Source organism: Hemitrygon akajei, unplaced genomic scaffold (genome assembly GCF_048418815.1).
Source record: "Hemitrygon akajei unplaced genomic scaffold, sHemAka1.3 Scf000156, whole genome shotgun sequence".
Lineage (NCBI taxonomy): Eukaryota > Metazoa > Chordata > Chondrichthyes > Myliobatiformes > Dasyatidae > Hemitrygon > Hemitrygon akajei.
Window position 1 is genome coordinate 130,707 of NW_027332042.1, and position 19,294 is coordinate 150,000.

General features: G+C 60.3%; 1 protein-coding gene across 1 annotated transcript in view; it reads right to left on the reverse strand.

Moving 5' to 3' along the window:
- Positions 1-4,333: 4,333 nt before the first annotated feature.
- Positions 4,334-19,294, reverse strand: part of LOC140724060 (WD repeat-containing protein 26-like) — a 168,244-nt gene continuing 153,283 nt past the window's right edge. Inside the window, 1 exon segment of the mRNA XM_073038544.1 lies at positions 4,334-9,729. Within this exon segment, the coding sequence (XP_072894645.1) occupies positions 9,701-9,729 (29 nt within the window). The 3' untranslated portion in view covers positions 4,334-9,700.

A 19,294-nucleotide genomic window follows, 5' to 3' on the forward strand; every position in this document is an offset into this window, starting at 1 on the left:
GACCAGAGGACACAGATAGAGTGGATGTGGAGAGGATGTTTCCTATAGTGGGGGAGTCTAGGACCAGAGGACACAGATAGAGTGGATGTGGAGAGGATGTTTCCTATAGTGGGGGAGTCTAGGACCAGAGGACACAGATAGAGTGGATGTGGAGAGGATGTTTCCTATAGTGGGGGAGTCTAGGACCAGAGGGCACAGATAGAGTGGATGTGGAGAGGATGTTTCCTATAGTGGGTGAGTCTAGGACCAGAGGACAGAGACAGAGTGGATGTGGGGAGGATGTTTCCCACAGTGGGGAGTCTAGGACCAGAGGACACAGATAGAGTGGAAGTGGAGAGGATGTTTCCTATAGTGGGGAGTCTAGGACCAGAGGACACAGATAGAGTGGATGTGGAGAGGATGTTTCCTATAGTGGGGGAGTCTCGGACCAGAGGACACAGATAGAGTGGATGTGGAGAGGATGTTTCCTATAGCGGGGGAGTCTAGGACCAGAGGACACAGATAGAGTGGATGTGGAGAGGATGTTTCCTATATTGGGGGAGTCTAGGACTAGAGGACACAGATAGAGTGGATCTGGAGAGGATGTTTCCTATAGTGGGGGAGTCTAGGACCAGAGGACACAGATAGGTGGAAGTGGAGAGGATGTTTCCTATAGTGTGGGAGTCTAGGACCAGAGGACACAGATAGAGTGGATGTGGAGTGGATGTTTCCTATAGTGGGGGAGTCTAGGACCAGAGGACACTGATAAGAGTGGATGTGGAGAGATTGTTTCCTGTAGTGGGGGAGTCTAGGACCAGAGGACACTGATAGAGTGGATGTGGCGAGGATGTTTCCTATAGTGGGGGAGTCTAGGACTAGAGGACACAGATAGAGTGGATCTGGAGAGGATGTTTCCTATAGTGGGGCAGTCTAGGACCAGAGGACACAGATAGAGTGGAAGTGGAGAGGATGTTTCCTATAGTGGGGGAGTCTAGGACCAGAGGACACAGATAGGTGGAAGTGGAGAGGATGTTTCCTATAGTGGGGGAGTCTAGGACCAGAGGACACAGATAGAGTGGAAGTGGAGAGGATGTTTCCTATAGTGGGGGAGTCTAGGACCAGAGGAAACAGTTAGAGTGGATGTGGAGAGGATGTTCCCTATTGTGGGGGAGTCTAGGACCAGAGGACACTGATAGAGTGGATGTGGAGAGAATGTTTCCTATAGTGGGGGAGTCTAGGACCAGAGGACACAAATAGAGTGGATATGGAGTGGTTGTTTCCTATAGTGGGGGAGTCTAGGACCAGAGGACACTGATAAGAGTGGATGTGGAGAGATTGTTTCCTATAGTGGGGGAGTCTAGGACCAGAGGACACAGATAGAGTGGATGTGGAGAGGATGTTTCCTATAGTGGGGGAGTCTAGGACCAGAGGACACTGATAGAGTGGATGTGGAGAGGATGTTTCCTATAAGGGGGTGGGGGGGGGGGGAGTCTAGGAGCAGAGGACATAGATAGAGTGGAGGTGGAGAGGATGTTTCCTATAGTGGGGGAGTCTAGGACCAGAAGACACAGATAGAGTGGATGTGGAGAGGATGTTTCCTATAGTGGGGGAGTCTAGGACCAGAGGACACTGATAGAGTGGATGTGGAGAGGATGTTTCCTATACTATAGTGGGGGAGTCTAGGACCAGAGGACACAGATAGAGTGGATGTGGAGAGGATGTTTCCTCTAGTGGGGGAGTCTAGGACCAGAGGACACAGATAGAGTGGATGTGGAGAGGATGTTTCCTATAGTGGGGGAGTCTAGGACTAGAGGACACAGATAGAGTGGATCTGGAGAGGATGTTTCCTATAGTGGGGGAGTCTAGGACCAGAGGACACAGATAGGTGGAAGTGGAGAGGATGTTTCCTATAGTGGGGGAGTCTAGGACCAGAGGACACAGATAGAGTGGAAGTGGAGAGGATGTTTCCTATAGTGGGGGAGTCTAGGACCAGAGGACACAGATAGAGTGGATGTGGAGAGGATGTTTCCTATTGTGAGGGAGTCTAGGACCAGAGGACACAGATAGAGTGGAAGTGGAGAGGATGTTTCCTATAGTGGGGGAGTCTAGGACCAGAGGACACAGATAGAGTGGATGTGGAGAGGATGTTTCCTATTGTGAGGGAGTCTAGGACCAGAGGACACTGATAGAGTGGAAGTGGAGAGGATGTTTCCTATAGTGGGGGAGTCTAGGACCAGAGGACACAGTTAGAGTGGATGTGGAGAGGATGTTTCCTATAGTGGGGGAGTCTAGGACCAGAGGACACAAATAGAGTGGATATGGAGTGGTTGTTTCCTATAGTGGGGGAGTCTAGGACCAGAGGACACTGATAGAGTGGATGTGGAGAGGATGTTTCCTATAGTGGGGGAGTCTAGGACCAGAGGACACTGATAAGAGTGGATGTGGAGAGATTGTTTCCTATATTGGGGGAGTCTAGGACCAGAGGACACTGATAGAGTGGATGTGGAGAGGATGTTTCCTATAGTGGGGGAGTCTAGGACCAGAGGACACAGATAGAGTGGATGTGGAGAGGATGTTTCCTATAGTGGGGGAGTCTAGGACCAGAGGACACAGATAGAGTGGATGTTTCCTATAGTGGGGGAGTCTAGGACCAGAGGACACAGATAGAGTGGATGTGGAGAGGATGTTTCCTATAGTGGGGGAGTCTAGGACCAGAGGACACAGATAGAGTGGATGTGGAGAGGATGTTTCCTATAGTGGGGGAGTCTAGGACCAGAGGACACAGATAGAGTGGATGTGGAGAGGATGTTTCCTATAGTGGGGGAGTCTAGGAACAGAGGACACTGATAAGAGTGGATGTGGAGAGATTGTTTCCTATAGTGGGGGAGTCTAGGACCAGAGCACACTGATAGAGTGGATGTGGCGAGGATGTTTCCTATAGTGGGGGAGTCTAGGACTAGAGGACACAGATAGAGTGGATCTGGAGAGGATGTTTCCTATAGTGGGGCAGTCTAGGACCAGAGGACACAGATAGAGTGGAAGTGGAGAGGATGTTTCCTATAGTGGGGGAGTCTAGGACCAGAGGACACAGAGAGGTGGAAGTGGAGAGGATGTTTCCTATAGTGGGGGAGTCTAGGACCAGAGGACACAGATAGAGTGGAAGTGGAGAGGATGTTTCCTATAGTGGGGGAGTCTAGGACCAGAGGACACAGTTAGAGTGGATGTGGAGAGGATGTTTCCTATAGTGGGGGAGTCTAGGACCAGAGGACACAAATAGAGTGGATATGGAGTGGTTCTTTCCTATAGTGGGGGAGTCTAGGACCAGAGGACACTGATAGAGTGGATGTGGAGAGGATGTTTCCTATAGTGGGGGAGTCTAGGACCAGAGGACACTGATAAGAGTGGATGTGGAGAGATTGTTTCCTATATTGGGGGAGTCTAGGACCAGAGGACACTGATAGAGTGGATGTGGAGAGGATGTTTCCTATAGTGGGGGAGTCTAGGACCAGAGGACACAGATAGAGTGGATGTGGAGAGGATGTTTCCTATAGTGGGGGAGTCTAGGACCAGAGGACACAGACAGAGTGGATGTGGAGAGGATGTTTCCTATATAGTGGGGGAGTCTAGGACCAGAGGACACAGATAGAGTGGATGAGGAGAGGATGTTTCCTATAGTGGGGGAGTCTAGGATCAGAGGACACAGTTAGAGTGGATGTGGAGAGGATGTTTCCTGTAGTGGGGGAGTCTAGGACCAGAGGATACAGATAGAGTGGATGTGGAGAGGATGTTTCCTCTAGTGGGGGAGTCTAGAACCAGAGTACACAGACAGAGTGAATGTGGAGAGGATGGTTCCTATAGTGGGGAGTCTAGGACCAGAGGACACAGATAGAGTGGATGTGGAGAGGATGTTTGATATAGTGTGGGAGTCTAGGACCGGAGGGTATAGCTTCAGAGTAGAGAGTTGTCTCTTTAGAACAGAGGAATTTTCTTAGCTGTAGAGTGCTGAGTCTGTGGGATTCATTACCACAGGCAGCTGTGGAGGCTGAGTGTATTTAAATGTTCTTGGTTAGTCAGGCTGTGAAAAGTCACTGGGAGGAGAATGGGATTGAAGAGGGATAGCTGATCAGCAACGGTTGATTCGATGGGCCAAATCGCTTAACTCTGCTCCTCCCACTGCACCTCCCCATTGTCTGCCTGTAAGTGTAAGACGTTAGTTGCTTTCCTCAGTGTGATAATGTGTGGCGTGACTAGTCTGGACAGCTTTCCTCCACATCCTGCTGTGCACACAACACTGTGAAAGGCCGCGTTTAAGCCGAGAGTGACGACACGTGACAAAGCACATCAGAGGCTTGGCTGTTGGTTGGGCTTTATTACAATACAATAGTTACCGGTTTGCTGACAGACACCTGCACAGGTAACCTCGCTGGGAAGGGAGGGTGTGGGCAGCCGGACATGAGGACCACCCAACACCCACACCGTCTGTGTCACCACTGCCCCACTCGGACACCTGCACAGGTAACCTCGCTGGGAAGGGAGGGTGTGGGCGGCCGGACATGAGGACCACCCAACACCCACACCATCTGTGTCACCACTGCCCCGCTCGGACACCTGCACAGGTAACCTCGTTGGGAAGGGAGGGTGTGGGCGGCCGGACATGAGGACCACCCTACACCCACACCGTCTGTGTCACCACTGCCCCGCTCGGACACCTGCACAGGTAACCTCGCTGGGAAGGGAGGGTGTGGGCAGCCGGACATGAGGACCACCCTACACCCACACCGTCTGTGTCAACACTGCCCCGCTCGGACACCTGCACAGGTAACCTCGCTGGGAAGGGAGGGTGTGGGCAGCCGGACATGAGGACCACCCTACACCCACACCGTCTGTGTCACCACTGCCCCGCCCGGACACCTGCACAGGTAACCTCGCTGGGAAGGGAGGGTGTGGGCAGCCGGACATGAGGACCACCCTACACCCACACCGTCTGTGTCACCACTGCCCCGCTCGGACACCTGCACAGGTAACCTCGCTGGGAAGGGAGGGTGTGGGCGGCCGGACATGAGGACCACCCTACACCCACACCGTCTGTGTCAACACTGCCCCGCTCGGACACCTGCACAGGTAACCTCGCTGGGAAGGGAGGGTGTGGGCAGCCGGACATGAGGACCACCCTACACCCACACCGTCTGTGTCAACACTGCCCCGCTTGGACACGAGGACCACCCTACACCCACTCGGACACCTGCACAGGTAACCTCGCTGGGAAGGGAGGGTGTGGGCGGCCGGACATGAGGACCACCCTACACCCACACCGTCTGTGTCACCACTGCCCCGCCCGGACACCTGCACAGGTAACCTCGCTGGGAAGGGAGGGCGTGGGCAGCCGGACATGAGGACCACCCTACACCCACACCGTCTGTGTCACCACTGCCCCGCCCGGACACCTGCACAGGTAACCTCGCTGGGAAGGGAGGGCGTGGGCAGCCGGACATGAGGACCACCCTACACCCACACCGTCTGTGTCACCACTGCCCCGCTCGGACACCTGCACAGGTAACCTCGCTGGGAAGGGAGGGTGTGGGCAGCCGGACATGAGGACCACCCTACACCTACACCGTCTGTGTCACCACTGCCCCGCCCGGACACCTGCACAGGTAACCTCGCTGGGAAGGGAGGGTGTGGGCAGCCGGACATGAGGACCACCCAACACCCACACCGTCTGTGTCACCACTGCCCCGCTCGGACACCTGCACAGGTAACCTCGCTGGGAAGGGTGGGTGTGGGCAGCCGGACATGAGGACCACCCTACACCCACACCGCCCGCTTGTCGAAGGGGACACACCACTTGCGTCACCACTGCTCCACACGGGCGGCCAATCGTTCTCTCGTTACCTGGGCAGGCACAACGTTGAATGATCTGTCACTGCAAAGCATCACTGACTCTGTACAGTTTAATCCATCTAAATGTGTAATGTTCCACTGAATTAACACACTGCAAAATGGTCTTCTGCTCCCAAACAGTCTAGCACACAATAATGGTTCTTAAACGCATAACACTCTTTTTTTTTAATATATAAACACATAAAATTACTTTGTATAGACATCACTAGATCTCCCCACTGCATTCTCATAGCTCATCACCAAAACCCAAACATTCACACCAACCCCCTAAACACACGCTCAATGTCCCACCCCCTCACTCATTCTCTCTCTCTCTCTCTCTCTCACACACACACACACACACACACACTCGATCCCTCCATCCCTCCCTACTGTCCACCTCCTCCCACACTTCCTACCATCTCCAAGGCAGCAGAGCCCGCAGGATCATAGTAAACAGAACCACGGTCAGGTGTTTCTCGAGAAAAGGAAGCAGGGATCCAGTGACAGAGACCCCGGTCAGTGCTGGAGGGTCCCATCCCAGTGACAGAGACCTCGGTCAGTACTGGACAGTCCCATCCAGTGACAGAGACCCCGGTCAGTATTGGACAGTCCCATCCCAGTGACAGAGACCCTGGTCAGTACTGGAGGGTCCCATCCCAGTGACAGAGACCCCGGTCAGTACTGGAGGGTCCCATCCCAGTGACAGAGACCCCGGTCAGTGCTGGAGGGTCCCATCCCAGTGACAGAGACCCCGGTCAGTGCTGGAGGGTCCCATCCCAGTGACAGAGACCTCGGTCAGTACTGGACAGTCCCATCCAGTGACAGAGACCCCGGTCAGTGCTGGAGGGTCCCATCCCAGTGACAGAGACCCCGGTCAGTGCTGGAGGGTCCCATCCCAGTGACAGAGACCCCGGTCAGTGCTGGAGGGTCCCATCCCAGTGACAGAGACCCCGGTCAGTACTGGACAGTCCCATCCAGTGACAGAGACCCCGGTCAGTACTGGACAGTCCCATCCCAGTGACAGAGACCCCCGTCAGTACTGGAGGGTCCCATCCCAGTGACAGAGACCCCGGTCAGTACTGGACAGTCCCATCCCAGTGACAGAGACCCCGGTCAGTGCTGGAGGGTCCCATCCCAGTGACAGAGACCCCGGTCAGTACTGGACAGTCCCATCCCAGTGACAGAAACCCCGGTCAGTACTGGAGGGTCCCATCCCAGTGACAGAGACCCCTGTCAGTACTGGACAGTCCCATCCCAGTGACAGAGACCCCTGTCAGTGCTGGAGGGTCCCATCCCAGTGACAGAGACCCCCGTCAGTGCTGGACGGTCCCATCCCAGTGACAGAGACCCCGGTCAGTACTGGACAGTCCCATCCCAGTGACAGAGACCCCTGTCAGTGCTGGAGGGTCCCATCCCAGTGACAGAGACCCCGGTCAGTACTGGACAGTCCCATCCCAGTGACAGAGACCCCTGTCAGTGCTGGAGGGTCCCATCCCAGTGACAGAGACCCCCGTCAGTGCTGGACGGTCCCATCCCAGTGACAGAGACCCCGGTCAGTACTGGAGGGTCCCATCCCAGTGACAGAGACCCCTGTCAGTACTGGACAGTCCCATCCCAGTGACAGAGACCCCCGTCAGTACTGGTGGGTCCCATCCCAGTGACAGAGACCCCGGTCAGTGCTGGAGGGTCCCATCCCAGTGACAGAGACCCCTGTCAGTACTGGAGGGTCCCATCCCAGTGACAGAGACCCCGGTCAGTGCTGGACAGTCCCATCCCAGTGACAGAGACCCCGGTCAGTGCTGGTGGGTCCCATCCCAGTGACAGAGACCCCCGTCAGTGCTGGAGCGTCCCATCCCAGTGACAGAGACCCCGGTCAGTACTGGAGGGTCCCAGCCCAGTGACAGAGACCCCGGTCAGTACTGGAGGGTCCCAGCCCAGTGACAGAGACCCCGGTCAGTGCTGGAGGGTCCCATCCCAGTGACAGAGACCCTGGTCAGTACTGGAGGGTCCCATCCCAGTGACAGAGACCCCGGTCAGTACTGGAGGGTCCCATCCCAGTGACAGAGACCCCGGTCAGAACTGGAGGGTCCCATCCCAGTGACAGAGACCCCGGTCAGTGCTGGAGGGTCCCATCCCAGTGACAGAGACCCCGGTCAGTGCTGGAGGGTCCCATCCCAGTGACAGAGACCTCGGTCAGTGCTGGAGGGTCCCATCCCAGTGACAGAGACCCCGGTCAGTGCTGGAGGGTCCCATCCCAGTGACAGAGACCCCGGTCAGTGCTGGACGGTCCCATCCCAGTGACAGAGACCCCGGTCAGTGCTGGAGGGTCCCATCCCAGTGACAGAGACCCCCGTCAGTGCTGGAGGGTCCCATCCCAGTGACAGAGACCCCGGTCAGTGCTGGTGGGTCCCAGCCCAGTGACAGAGACCCCGGTCAGTGCTGGAGGGTCCCACCCCAGTGACAGAGACCCCGGTCAGTGCTGGACAGTCCCATCCCAGTGACAGAGACCCCAGTCAGTGCTGGAGAGTCCCAGCCCAGTGACAGAGACCTCGGTCAGAGCTGGACAGACACAGACAAGTGATTGTGACCCCCGTCAGTGAAGAGTCACAGAACAGTAACCGTGAACGTGGTTGCCAATGTCTGTCTCACCCACACAATCACATGACACCTGCCCAAAGGTCAAGCCAGACAGGGCACAAATCTCGCTGTGGTGTCCTGGCGAATGTCACTGCTGCTCTCCTTTGCCCTGGGTTCCCTAACCACGACTCTCTGGCCCAGGGGTGTCCATGCCTTGACACGCTGGGAAGGGGTCTGATGGAGATACTCGCCCACTCCTCTGGCCCAAACTTTGCCCGCCACGGGGTATAGGTCCCTCCTCACAACAGCACAGGCAAGGAGGGAAAGACTGGGGTCCCTTGTGCACAGGCAGGAGGGGAGTTGGGGTCCTGCATCAGTGGAAGCTGTTAACACAGGAACCGGCGAAGCCCCACCCCCCAAACGGATGTCAAGAGCTTCTAGGTCCAGGAGAGAAGAGTGACAGGTCTTAGGGACCAGGGAAGTTGGAGGAGTTTATAGCTTTCCCCAGGTGAAAAGGGGACTGGTGTGTTACGTGAAGGGGACTGGATATCTCAATTGCCAGGGGGTCTACACATGAGAGAGTGGAATCATGGATGACACCCCCTGGATCAACCCCAGGCCTGGGATGGGCAGCCCTGCCGCTATGAGCTGGGATTGGACAAGGCTCACGGGGTGGTGGGATGACTGTGGGTGGAAAGAGAAGGGACACATTGGTCCGAGTATGGGCAAACAATTTGTTGTTTGTTCGACTTGCTCATCTCGCTCTCTCAGCACACCCACAGCCCACCCAGCAGAGAGGCAGCTCCATGGTTTTGTCCACTACCCCTCAGATCCTGCTCAGGACAATCCAGAGGACACTGATTTTTCCTTTATCTTTGTGTTTAAAATAATTCCAGTCTCTGAGGTGGGGAGAGGGGAAGAGGACAAACAAAGCTTGCTCCTCCCCTCCTCTCCCCCCCCCCCCAAGGCGGGGCAGGACAGCCGTGGTCTTGGGCACGAAGAAATAGAGCTGGCCCCGCCTCGATAGCACCATCCGGGTATGCGGGTCAACGCCAGCGTGCTGGGAAACCCCGACACGGGCATCCTGGAGGCTGGGCTTGCCTGATGGTGGGAGGTCGGAGGAGGGGGTGGGTGGGGAGGGAGAGAGGGGCAGACGCTGCTACTATCCTTTCTGGCAGCTGGATGGAGAGCCTCCCAATCGAGCAGGCGCCGGTACCCGAGCCCAGCGGCGAGGATGTTACCGGATCGGTGTCGCGAGCTGTCAGCTGTCTGCCACACTGCTGCTGCACCCTGCAGGGGCGGGAGGGAGAGAGAGGGGGTGGGGAGAGGAGGGGGCAGGAGGGAGAGAGAAGGAGCAGGAGGCAGAAGAGGGGGCGGGGGAGAGAGAGGGGTGGGGAGAGGGGGCAGGAGGGAGAGGGGGTGGGGAGAGGGGGGCAGGAGGGAGAGACGGGGTGGGGAGAGAAGGGGCGGGAGGCAAAGGAGGGGGCGGGGGAGAGAGAGGGGGCGGGAGGGAGTGTGAGGGGGTGAGGGAGATTGATGAGGGGTGGAGGAGAATGGGAGAGAGGGGATAGGCAGGGGAGGAGGGGACAGGAGAGGTCAGTGTGACAGCGGTACAAGAGGGATGCTCGTCCCCCCACCCCACCCCACCGCCTGCAAATCCCTCCCAGCACACACACAACAATGAGATTCACAGTTTGACCTTGGGGAAGAGGGGTACAGACGGTGGGTCTGACCCTGGGTGGGGTTATGGGGGACAGACTGTGGGTCTGACCCCAGGGGGCAGTGGGGGGGTTAGACTGTGGGTCTGACCCTGGTGGGATGTGGGGGACAGACTGTGGGTCTGACCCCAGGGGGCGGTGGGGGACAGACTGTGGGTCTGACCCTGTGGGGAGGTGGGGTGACAGACTGTGGGTCTGACCCTGGTGGGAGGTGGGGGACAGACTGTGGGTCTGACTCTGGTGGGATGTGGGGGACAGACTGTGGGTCTGACCCTGTGGGGAGGTGGGGGACAGACTGTGGGTCTGACTCTGGTGGGATGTGGGGGACAGACTGTGGGTCTGACCCCAGGGGGAGGTGGGGGACAGACTGTGGGTCTGACCCTGGGGGAGGTGGGGGACAGACAGTGGGTCTGACCCTGGTGGGATGTGGGGGACAGACTGTGGGTCTGACCCTGTGGGGAGGTGGGGGACAGACTGTGGGTCTGACTCTGGTGGGATGTGGGGGACAGACTGTGGGTCTGACTCTGTGGGGAGGTGGGGGGACAGACTGTGGGTCTGACCCCAGGGGGAGGTGGGGGGACAGACTGTGGGTCTGACCCTGGGGGAGGTGGGGGACAGACTGTGGGTCTGACTCTGTGGGGAGGTGGGTGACAGACTGTGTGTCTGACTCTGGTGGGATGTGGGGGAACAGACTGTGGGTCTGACCCTGGGGGGAGGAGGGTGACAGACTGTGGATTAGACCCTGGGGGGAGGAGGGTGACAGACTGTGGGTCTGACTCTGGTGGGATGTGGGGGACAGACTGTGGGTCTGACCCTGGGGGGAGGTGGGAGACAGACTGTGGATCAGACCCTGGGGGAAGGTTGGGTAATAGACTGTGGGTCTGACTCTGGTTGGATGTGGGGGACAGACTGTGGGTCTGACCCTGTGGGGAGGTGGGGGGACAGACTGTGGGTCTGACTCTGGTGGGATGTGGGGGACAGACTGTGGGTCTGATCCCGGGGGAGGTGGGGGACAGACTGTGGGTCTGACCCTGGGGGAGGTGGGGGGACAGACTGTGGGTCTGACCATGGGGGGAGGTGGGGGGCAGACTGTGGGTCTGACCCTGGTGGGATGTGGGGGACAGACTGTGGGTCTGACCCTGGGGGAGGTGGGGGACAGACCGTGGGTCTGACCCTGGGGGAGGTGGCGGACAGACTGTGGGTCTGACCCCAGGGGGAGGTGGGGTGACAGACTGTGGGTCTGATCCCAGGGGGAGGTGGGGGGACAGACTGTGGGACTGACCCTGTGGGGTGGTGGGGGACAGACTGTGGGTCTGACCCTGGGTGGAGGTGGAGAGACAGACTGTGGGTCTGACCATGGGGGGAGGTGGGGGGCAGACTGTGGGTCTGACCCTGGTGGGATGTGGGGGACAGACTGTGGGTCTGACTCTGGGGAAGGTGGGGGACAGACTGTGGGACTGATCCCAGGGGGAGGTGGGGGGACAGACTGTGGGTCTGATCCCAGGGGGAGGTGGGGGGACAGACTGTGGGTCAGACCCTGGGAGAGGAGGGTGACTGACCCTGGGGGAGGTGGGTGACAGACTGTGGGTCTGACCCTGGGGGAAGGTTGGGGGACAGACTTTGGGTCTGACCCTGTGGGGAGGTGGGGGACAGACTGTGCATCTGACTCTGGGGGAGGTGGGGTGACTGACCATGGGTCTGACTCTGGGGGGAGTTGGGGGAACAGACTGTGGGTCTGACCCCAGGGGGAGGTGGGGGACAGACTGTGGGTCTGACCCCAGGGGGATGTGGGGGACAGACTGTGGGTCTGACCATGGGGGGTGGTGGGGGACAGACTGTGGGTCTGATCCCAGGGGGAGGTCGAGGACAGACTGTGGGTCTGATCCCAGGGGGAGGTGGGGGGACAGACTGTGGGTCAGACCCTGGGGAGAGGAGGGTGACTGACCCTGGGGGAGGTGGGTGACAGACTGTGGGTCTGACCCTGGGGGAAGGTTGGGGGACAGACTGTGGGTCTGACCCTGTGGGGATGTGGTGGACAGACTGTGGGTCTAACCCTGTGGGGATGTGGGGGACAGACTGTGGGTCTGACCCCAGGGGGAGGTGGGGAACAGACTGTGGGTCTGACCCTGGGGGAGGTGGGGGGACAGACTGTGGGTCTGACCCGGGGGGAGGTGGGAGACAGACTATGGGTCTGACCCTGGGGGAGGTGGGGGACAGACTGTGGGTTGACTCTGGGGGAGGTGGGGGACAGACTGTGGGTCTGACCCCGGGGTGATGTGGGTGACAGACTGGGGGTCAGACCCTAGGGGGGATTATGGGGGACTGACTACGGGTCTGACTCTGGGGGGAGTTTGGTGGACAGACTGTGGGTCTGACCCCAGGGGAAGGTGGGGGGACAGACTGTGGGTCTGACCCTGGGTGAGGTCTGGGACAGACTGTGGTTTTGACCCCTGGGGGAGGTGGGAGACAGACTGTGTGTCTGACCCTGGGGGAGGTGGGGGACAGACTGGGGGTCAGACCCTTGGGGGGATTATGGGGGACATACTGTGTGTCTGACCCTGGGGGAGGTGGGGGACTGACTATGGGTCTGACTCTGGGGGGAGTTGGAGGGACAGACTGTGTGTCTGACCCTGGGGGAGGTGGGGGACAGTCTGTGGGTCTGACCCCAGGGTGATGTGGGTGACAGACTGGGGGTCAGACCCTTGGGGGGATTATGGGGGACATAGTGTGTCTGACCCTGGGGGAGGTGGGGGACTGACTATGGGTCTGACCCTGGGGGAGGTGGGGGGACAGACTGTGGGTCTGACCCCAGGGGGAGGTGGGGGACAGACTATGGGTCTGACTCTGGGGGGAGTTTGGTGGACAGACTGTGGACCTGACCCCAGGGGGAGGTGGGGGACAGACTATGGGTCTGACCCCAGGGGGAGGTGGGGGACAGACTATGGGTCTGACTCTGGGGGAGGTGGGGTGACTGACCATGGGTCTGACTCTGGGGGCAGTTGGGGGGACAGACTGTGGGTCTGACCCTGGGGGAGGTCTGGGACAGACTTGGGGTCAGACCCTTGGTGGGATTATGGGGGACATACTGTGTGTCTGACCCTGGGGGAGGTGGGGGACAGACTGTGGGTCTGACTCTGGGGGGAGTTGGGGGAACAGACTGTGTGTCTGACCCTGGGGGAGGTGGGTGACAGACTGTGGGTCTGACTCTGGGGGGAGTTGGGGGGACAGACTGTGGGTCTGACTCTGTGGGGAGGTGGGGGGACAGACTGTGGGTCTGACCCTGTGGGGTGGTGGGGGACAGACTGTGGGTCTGACCCTGGTGGGATGTGGGGGGACAGACTGTGGGACTGACCCTGTGGGGTGGTGGGGGACAGACTGTGGGTCTGACCATGGGGGGTGGTGGGGGACAGACTGTGGGTCTGATCCCAGGGGGAGGTCGAGGACAGACTGTGGGTCTGATCCCAGGGGGAGGTGGGGGGACAGACTGTGGGTCAGACCCTGGGGAGAGGAGGGTGACTGACCCTGGGGGAGGTGGGTGACAGACTGTGGGTCTGACCCTGGGGGAGGTGGGGGGACAGACTGTGGGTCTGACCCTGGGGGAAGGTTGGGGGACAGACTGTGGGTCTGACCCTGTGGGGATGTGGTGGACAGACTGTGGGTCTAACCCTGTGGGGATGTGGGGGACAGACTGTGGGTCTGACCCCAGGGGGAGGTGGGGAACAGACTGTGGGTCTGACCCTGGTGGGATGTGGGGGGGACAGACTGTGGGACTGACCCTGTGGGGTGGTGGGGGACAGACTGTGGGTCTGACCATGGGGGGTGGTGGGGGACAGACTGTGGGTCTGATCCCAGGGGGAGGTCGAGGACAGACTGTGGGTCTGACCCGGGGGGAGGTGGGAGACAGACTATGGGTCTGACCCTGGGGGAGGTCTGGGACAGACTTGGGGTCTGACCCTTGGGGGGATTATGGGGGACATACTGTGTGTCTGACCCTGGTGGAGGTGGGGGACTGACTATGGGTCTGACTCTGGGGGGAGTTGGAGGGACAGACTGTGTGTCTGACCCTGGGGGAGGTGGGGGACAGACTGTGGGTTGACTCTGGGGGAGGTGGGGGACAGACTGTGGGTCTGACCCCGGGGTGATGTGGGTGACAGACTGGGGGTCAGACCCTTGGGGGGATTATGGGGGACTGACTACGGGTCTGACTCTGGGGGGAGTTTGGTGGACAGACTGTGGGTCTGACCCCAGGGGAAGGTGGGGGGACAGACTGTGGGTCTGACCCTGGGTGAGGTCTGGGACAGACTGTGGTTTTGACCCCTGGGGGAGGTGGGAGACAGACTGTGTGTCTGACCCTGGGGGAGGTGGGGGACAGACTGGGGGTCAGACCCTTGGGGGGATTATGGGGGACATACTGTGTGTCTGACCCTGGGGGAGGTGGGGGACTGACTATGGGTCTGACTCTGGGGGAGGTGGGGGACAGTCTGTGGGTCTGACCCCAGGGTGATGTGGGTGACAGACTGGGGGTCAGACCCTTGGGGGGAATTGGCGTGACATAGTGTGTCTGACCCTGGGGGAGGTGGGGGACTGACTATGGGTCTGACCCTGGGGGAGGTGGGGGGACAGACTGTGTGTCTGACCCTGGGGGAGGTGGGGGACTGACTATGGGTCTGACCCTGGGGGAGGTGGGGGGACAGACTGTGGGTCTGACCCCAGGGGGAGGTGGGGGACAGACTATGGGTCTGACTCTGGGGGGAGTTTGGTGGACAGACTGTGGGCCTGACCCCAGGGGGAGGTGGGGGACAGACTATGGGTCTGACTCTGGGGGAGGTGGGGTGACTGACCATGGGTCTGACTCTGGGGGGAGTTGGGGGGGACAGACTGTGGGTCTGACCCCAGGGGGAGGTGGGGGACAGACTATGGGTCTGACTCTGGGGGGAGTTGGGGGGACAGAATGTGGGTCTGACCCCAGGGGAAGGTGGGGGGACAGACTGTGGGTCTGACCCTGGGGGAGGTCTGGGACAGACTTGGGGTCAGACCCTTGGTGGGATTATGGGGGACATACTGTGTGTCTGACCCTGGGGGAGGTGGGGGACTGACTATGGGTCTGACTCTGGGGGGAGTTGGAGGGACAGACTGTGGGTCTGACTCTGGGGGGAGTTGGAGGGACAGACTGTGGGTCTGACCCCAGGGTGATGTGGGTGACAGACTGGGGGTCAGACCCTTGGGGGGATTATGGGGGACATACTGTGTGTCTGACCCTGGGGGAGGTGGAGGGACAGACTGTGTGTCTGACCCTGGGGGAGGTGGGGGACTGACTATGGGTCTGACCCTGGGGGAGGTGGGGGGACAGACTGTGGGTCTGACCCCAGGGGGAGGTGGGGGACAGACTATGGGTCTGACTCTGGGGGAGGTGGGGTGACTGACTGTGGGTCTGACTCTGGGGGGAGTTGGGGGGACAGACTGTGGGTCTGACCCCAGGGGGAGGTGGGGGACAGACTATGGGTCTGACTCTGGGGGAGGTGGGGTGACTGACTGTGGGTCTGACTCTGGGGGGAGTTGGGGGGACAGACTATGGGTCTGACCCTGGGGGAGGTGGGGGGACAGACTGTGGGTCTGACCCTGGGGGAGGTGGGGTGACAGACTATGGGTCTGACCCTGGGGGAGGTGGGGGGACAGACTGTGGGTCTGACCCCAGGGGGAGGTGGGGGACATACTGTCTGACTCTGGGGGAGGTGGGGTGACTGACCATGGGTCTGACTCTGGGGGGAGTTGGGGGTACAGACTGTGGGTCTGACCCCAGGGGGAGGTGGGGGACATACTGTGTGTCTGACTCTGGGGGAGGTGGGGTGACTGACCATGGGTCTGACTCTGGGGGGAGTTGGGGGTACAGACTGTGGGTCTGACCCCAGGGGGAGGTGGGGGACAGACTGTGGGCCTGACCCCAGGGGGAGGTGGGGGACAGACTGTGGGTCTGACTCTGGGGGAGGTGGGGTGACTGACCATGGGTTTGACCCTGGGGGGAGGTGGGAGAACAGACTGTGGGTCTGACTCTGGGGGGAGGTGGGGGACAGACTGTGGTCTGACCCCAGGGGGAGGTGGGGGACAGACTGTGGGTCTGACTCTGGGGGAGGTGGGGTGACTGACCATGGGTCTGACTCTGGGGGGAGTTGGGGGGACAGACTGTGGGTCTGCCCCAGGGGGAGGTGGGGTGACTGACTGTGGGTCTGACTCTGGGGGGAGTTGGGGGGACAGACTGTGGGTCTGACCCCAGGGGGAGGTGGGGGACAGACTATGGGTCTGACTCTGGGGGGAGTTGGGGGGACAGACTGTGGGTCTGACCCCAGGGGGAGGTGGGGGACAGACTGTGTGTCTGACCCTGGGGGAGGTGGGGGACAGACAGTGGGTCTGACTCTGGGGGGAGTTTGGTGGACAGACTGTGGGTCTGACCCCAGGGGGAGGTGGGGGACAGACTATGGGTCTGACTCTGGGGGGAGTTTGGTGGACAGACTGTGGGTCTGACCCCAGGGGGAGGTGGGGGACAGACTATGGGTCTGACTCTGGGGGGAGTTTGGTGGACAGACTGTGGGTCTGACCCCAGGGGGAGGTGGGTGACAGACTGTGGGTCTGACCCTGGGGGGAGTTGTGGGGACAGACTGTGGGTCTGACTCTGGGGGAGGTGGGGGACAGACTGTGGGTCTGACCCCAGGGGGAGGTGGGGAACAGACTGTGGGTCTGACCCTGGTGGGATGTGGGGGGACAGACTGTGGGACTGACCCTGTGGGGTGGTGGGGGACAGACTGTGGGTCTGACCATGGGGGGTGGTGGGGGACAGACTGTGGGTCTGATCCCAGGGGGAGGTCGAGGACAGACTGTGGGTCTGACCCGGGGGGAGGTGGGAGACAGACTATGGGTCTGACCCTGGGGGAGGTCTGGGACAGACTTGGGGTCTGACCCTTGGGGGGATTATGGGGGACATACTGTGTGTCTGACCCTGGTGGAGGTGGGGGACTGACTATGGGTCTGACTCTGGGGGGAGTTGGAGGGACAGACTGTGTGTCTGACCCTGGGGGAGGTGGGGGACAGACTGTGGGTTGACTCTGGGGGAGGTGGGGGACAGACTGTGGGTCTGACCCCGGGGTGATGTGGGTGACAGACTGGGGGTCAGACCCTTGGGGGGATTATGGGGGACTGACTACGGGTCTGACTCTGGGGGGAGTTTGGTGGACAGACTGTGGGTCTGACCCCAGGGGAAGGTGGGGGGACAGACTGTGGGTCTGACCCTGGGTGAGGTCTGGGACAGACTGTGGTTTTGACCCCTGGGGGAGGTGGGAGACAGACTGTGTGTCTGACCCTGGGGGAGGTGGGGGACAGACTGGGGGTCAGACCCTTGGGGGGATTATGGGGGACATACTGTGTGTCTGACCCTGGGGGAGGTGGGGGACTGACTATGGGTCTGACTCTGGGGGAGGTGGGGGACAGTCTGTGGGTCTGACCCCAGGGTGATGTGGGTGACAGACTGGGGGTCAGACCCTTGGGGGGAATTGGCGTGACATAGTGTGTCTGACCCTGGGGGAGGTGGGGGACTGACTATGGGTCTGACCCTGGGGGAGGTGGGGGGACAGACTGTGTGTCTGACCCTGGGGGAGGTGGGGGACTGACTATGGGTCTGACCCTGGGGGAGGTGGGGGGACAGACTGTGGGTCTGACCCCAGGGGGAGGTGGGGGACAGACTATGGGTCTGACTCTGGGGGGAGTTTGGTGGACAGACTGTGGGCCTGACCCCAGGGGGAGGTGGGGGACAGACTATGGGTCTGACTCTGGGGGAGGTGGGGTGACTGACCATGGGTCTGACTCTGGGGGGAGTTGGGGGGACAGACTGTGGGTCTGACCCCAGGGGGAGGTGGGGGACAGACTATGGGTCTGACTCTGGGGGGAGTTGGGGGGACAGAATGTGGGTCTGACCCCAGGGGAAGGTGGGGGGACAGACTGTGGGTCTGACCCTGGGGGAGGTCTGGGACAGACTTGGGGTCAGACCCTTGGTGGGATTATGGGGGACATACTGTGTGTCTGACCCTGGGGGAGGTGGGGGACTGACTATGGGTCTGACTCTGGGGGGAGTTGGAGGGACAGACTGTGGGTCTGACTCTGGGGGGAGTTGGAGGGACAGACTGTGGGTCTGACCCCAGGGTGATGTGGGTGACAGACTGGGGGTCAGACCCTTGGGGGGATTATGGGGGACATACTGTGTGTCTGACCCTGGGGGAGGTGGAGGGACAGACTGTGTGTCTGACCCTGGGGGAGGTGGGGGACTGACTATGGGTCTGACCCTGGGGGAGGTGGGGGGACAGACTGTGGGTCTGACCCCAGGGGGAGGTGGGGGACAGACTATGGGTCTGACTCTGGGGGAGGTGGGGTGACTGACTGTGGGTCTGACTCTGGGGGGAGTTGGGGGGACAGACTGTGGGTCTGACCCCAGGGGGAGGTGGGGGACAGACTATGGGTCTGACTCTGGGGGAGGTGGGGTGACTGACTGTGGGTCTGACTCTGGGGGGAGTTGGGGGGACAGACTATGGGTCTGACCCTGGGGGAGGTGGGGGGACAGACTGTGGGTCTGACCCTGGGGGAGGTGGGGTGACAGACTATGGGTCTGACCCTGGGGGAGGTGGGGGGACAGACTGTGGGTCTGACCCCAGGGGGAGGTGGGGGACATACTGTCTGACTCTGGGGGAGGTGGGGTGACTGACCATGGGTCTGACTCTGGGGGGAGTTGGGGGTACAGACTGTGGGTCTGACCCCAGGGGGAGGTGGGGGACATACTGTGTGTCTGACTCTGGGGGAGGTGGGGTGACTGACCATGGGTCTGACTCTGGGGGGAGTTGGGGGTACAGACTGTGGGTCTGACCCCAGGGGGAGGTGGGGGACAGACTGTGGGCCTGACCCCAGGGGGAGGTGGGGGACAGACTGTGGGTCTGACTCTGGGGGAGGTGGGGTGACTGACCATGGGTTTGACCCTGGGGGGAGGTGGGAGAACAGACTGTGGGTCTGACTCTGGGGGGAGGTGGGGGACAGACTGTGGTCTGACCCCAGGGGGAGGTGGGGGACAGACTGTGGGTCTGACTCTGGGGGAGGTGGGGTGA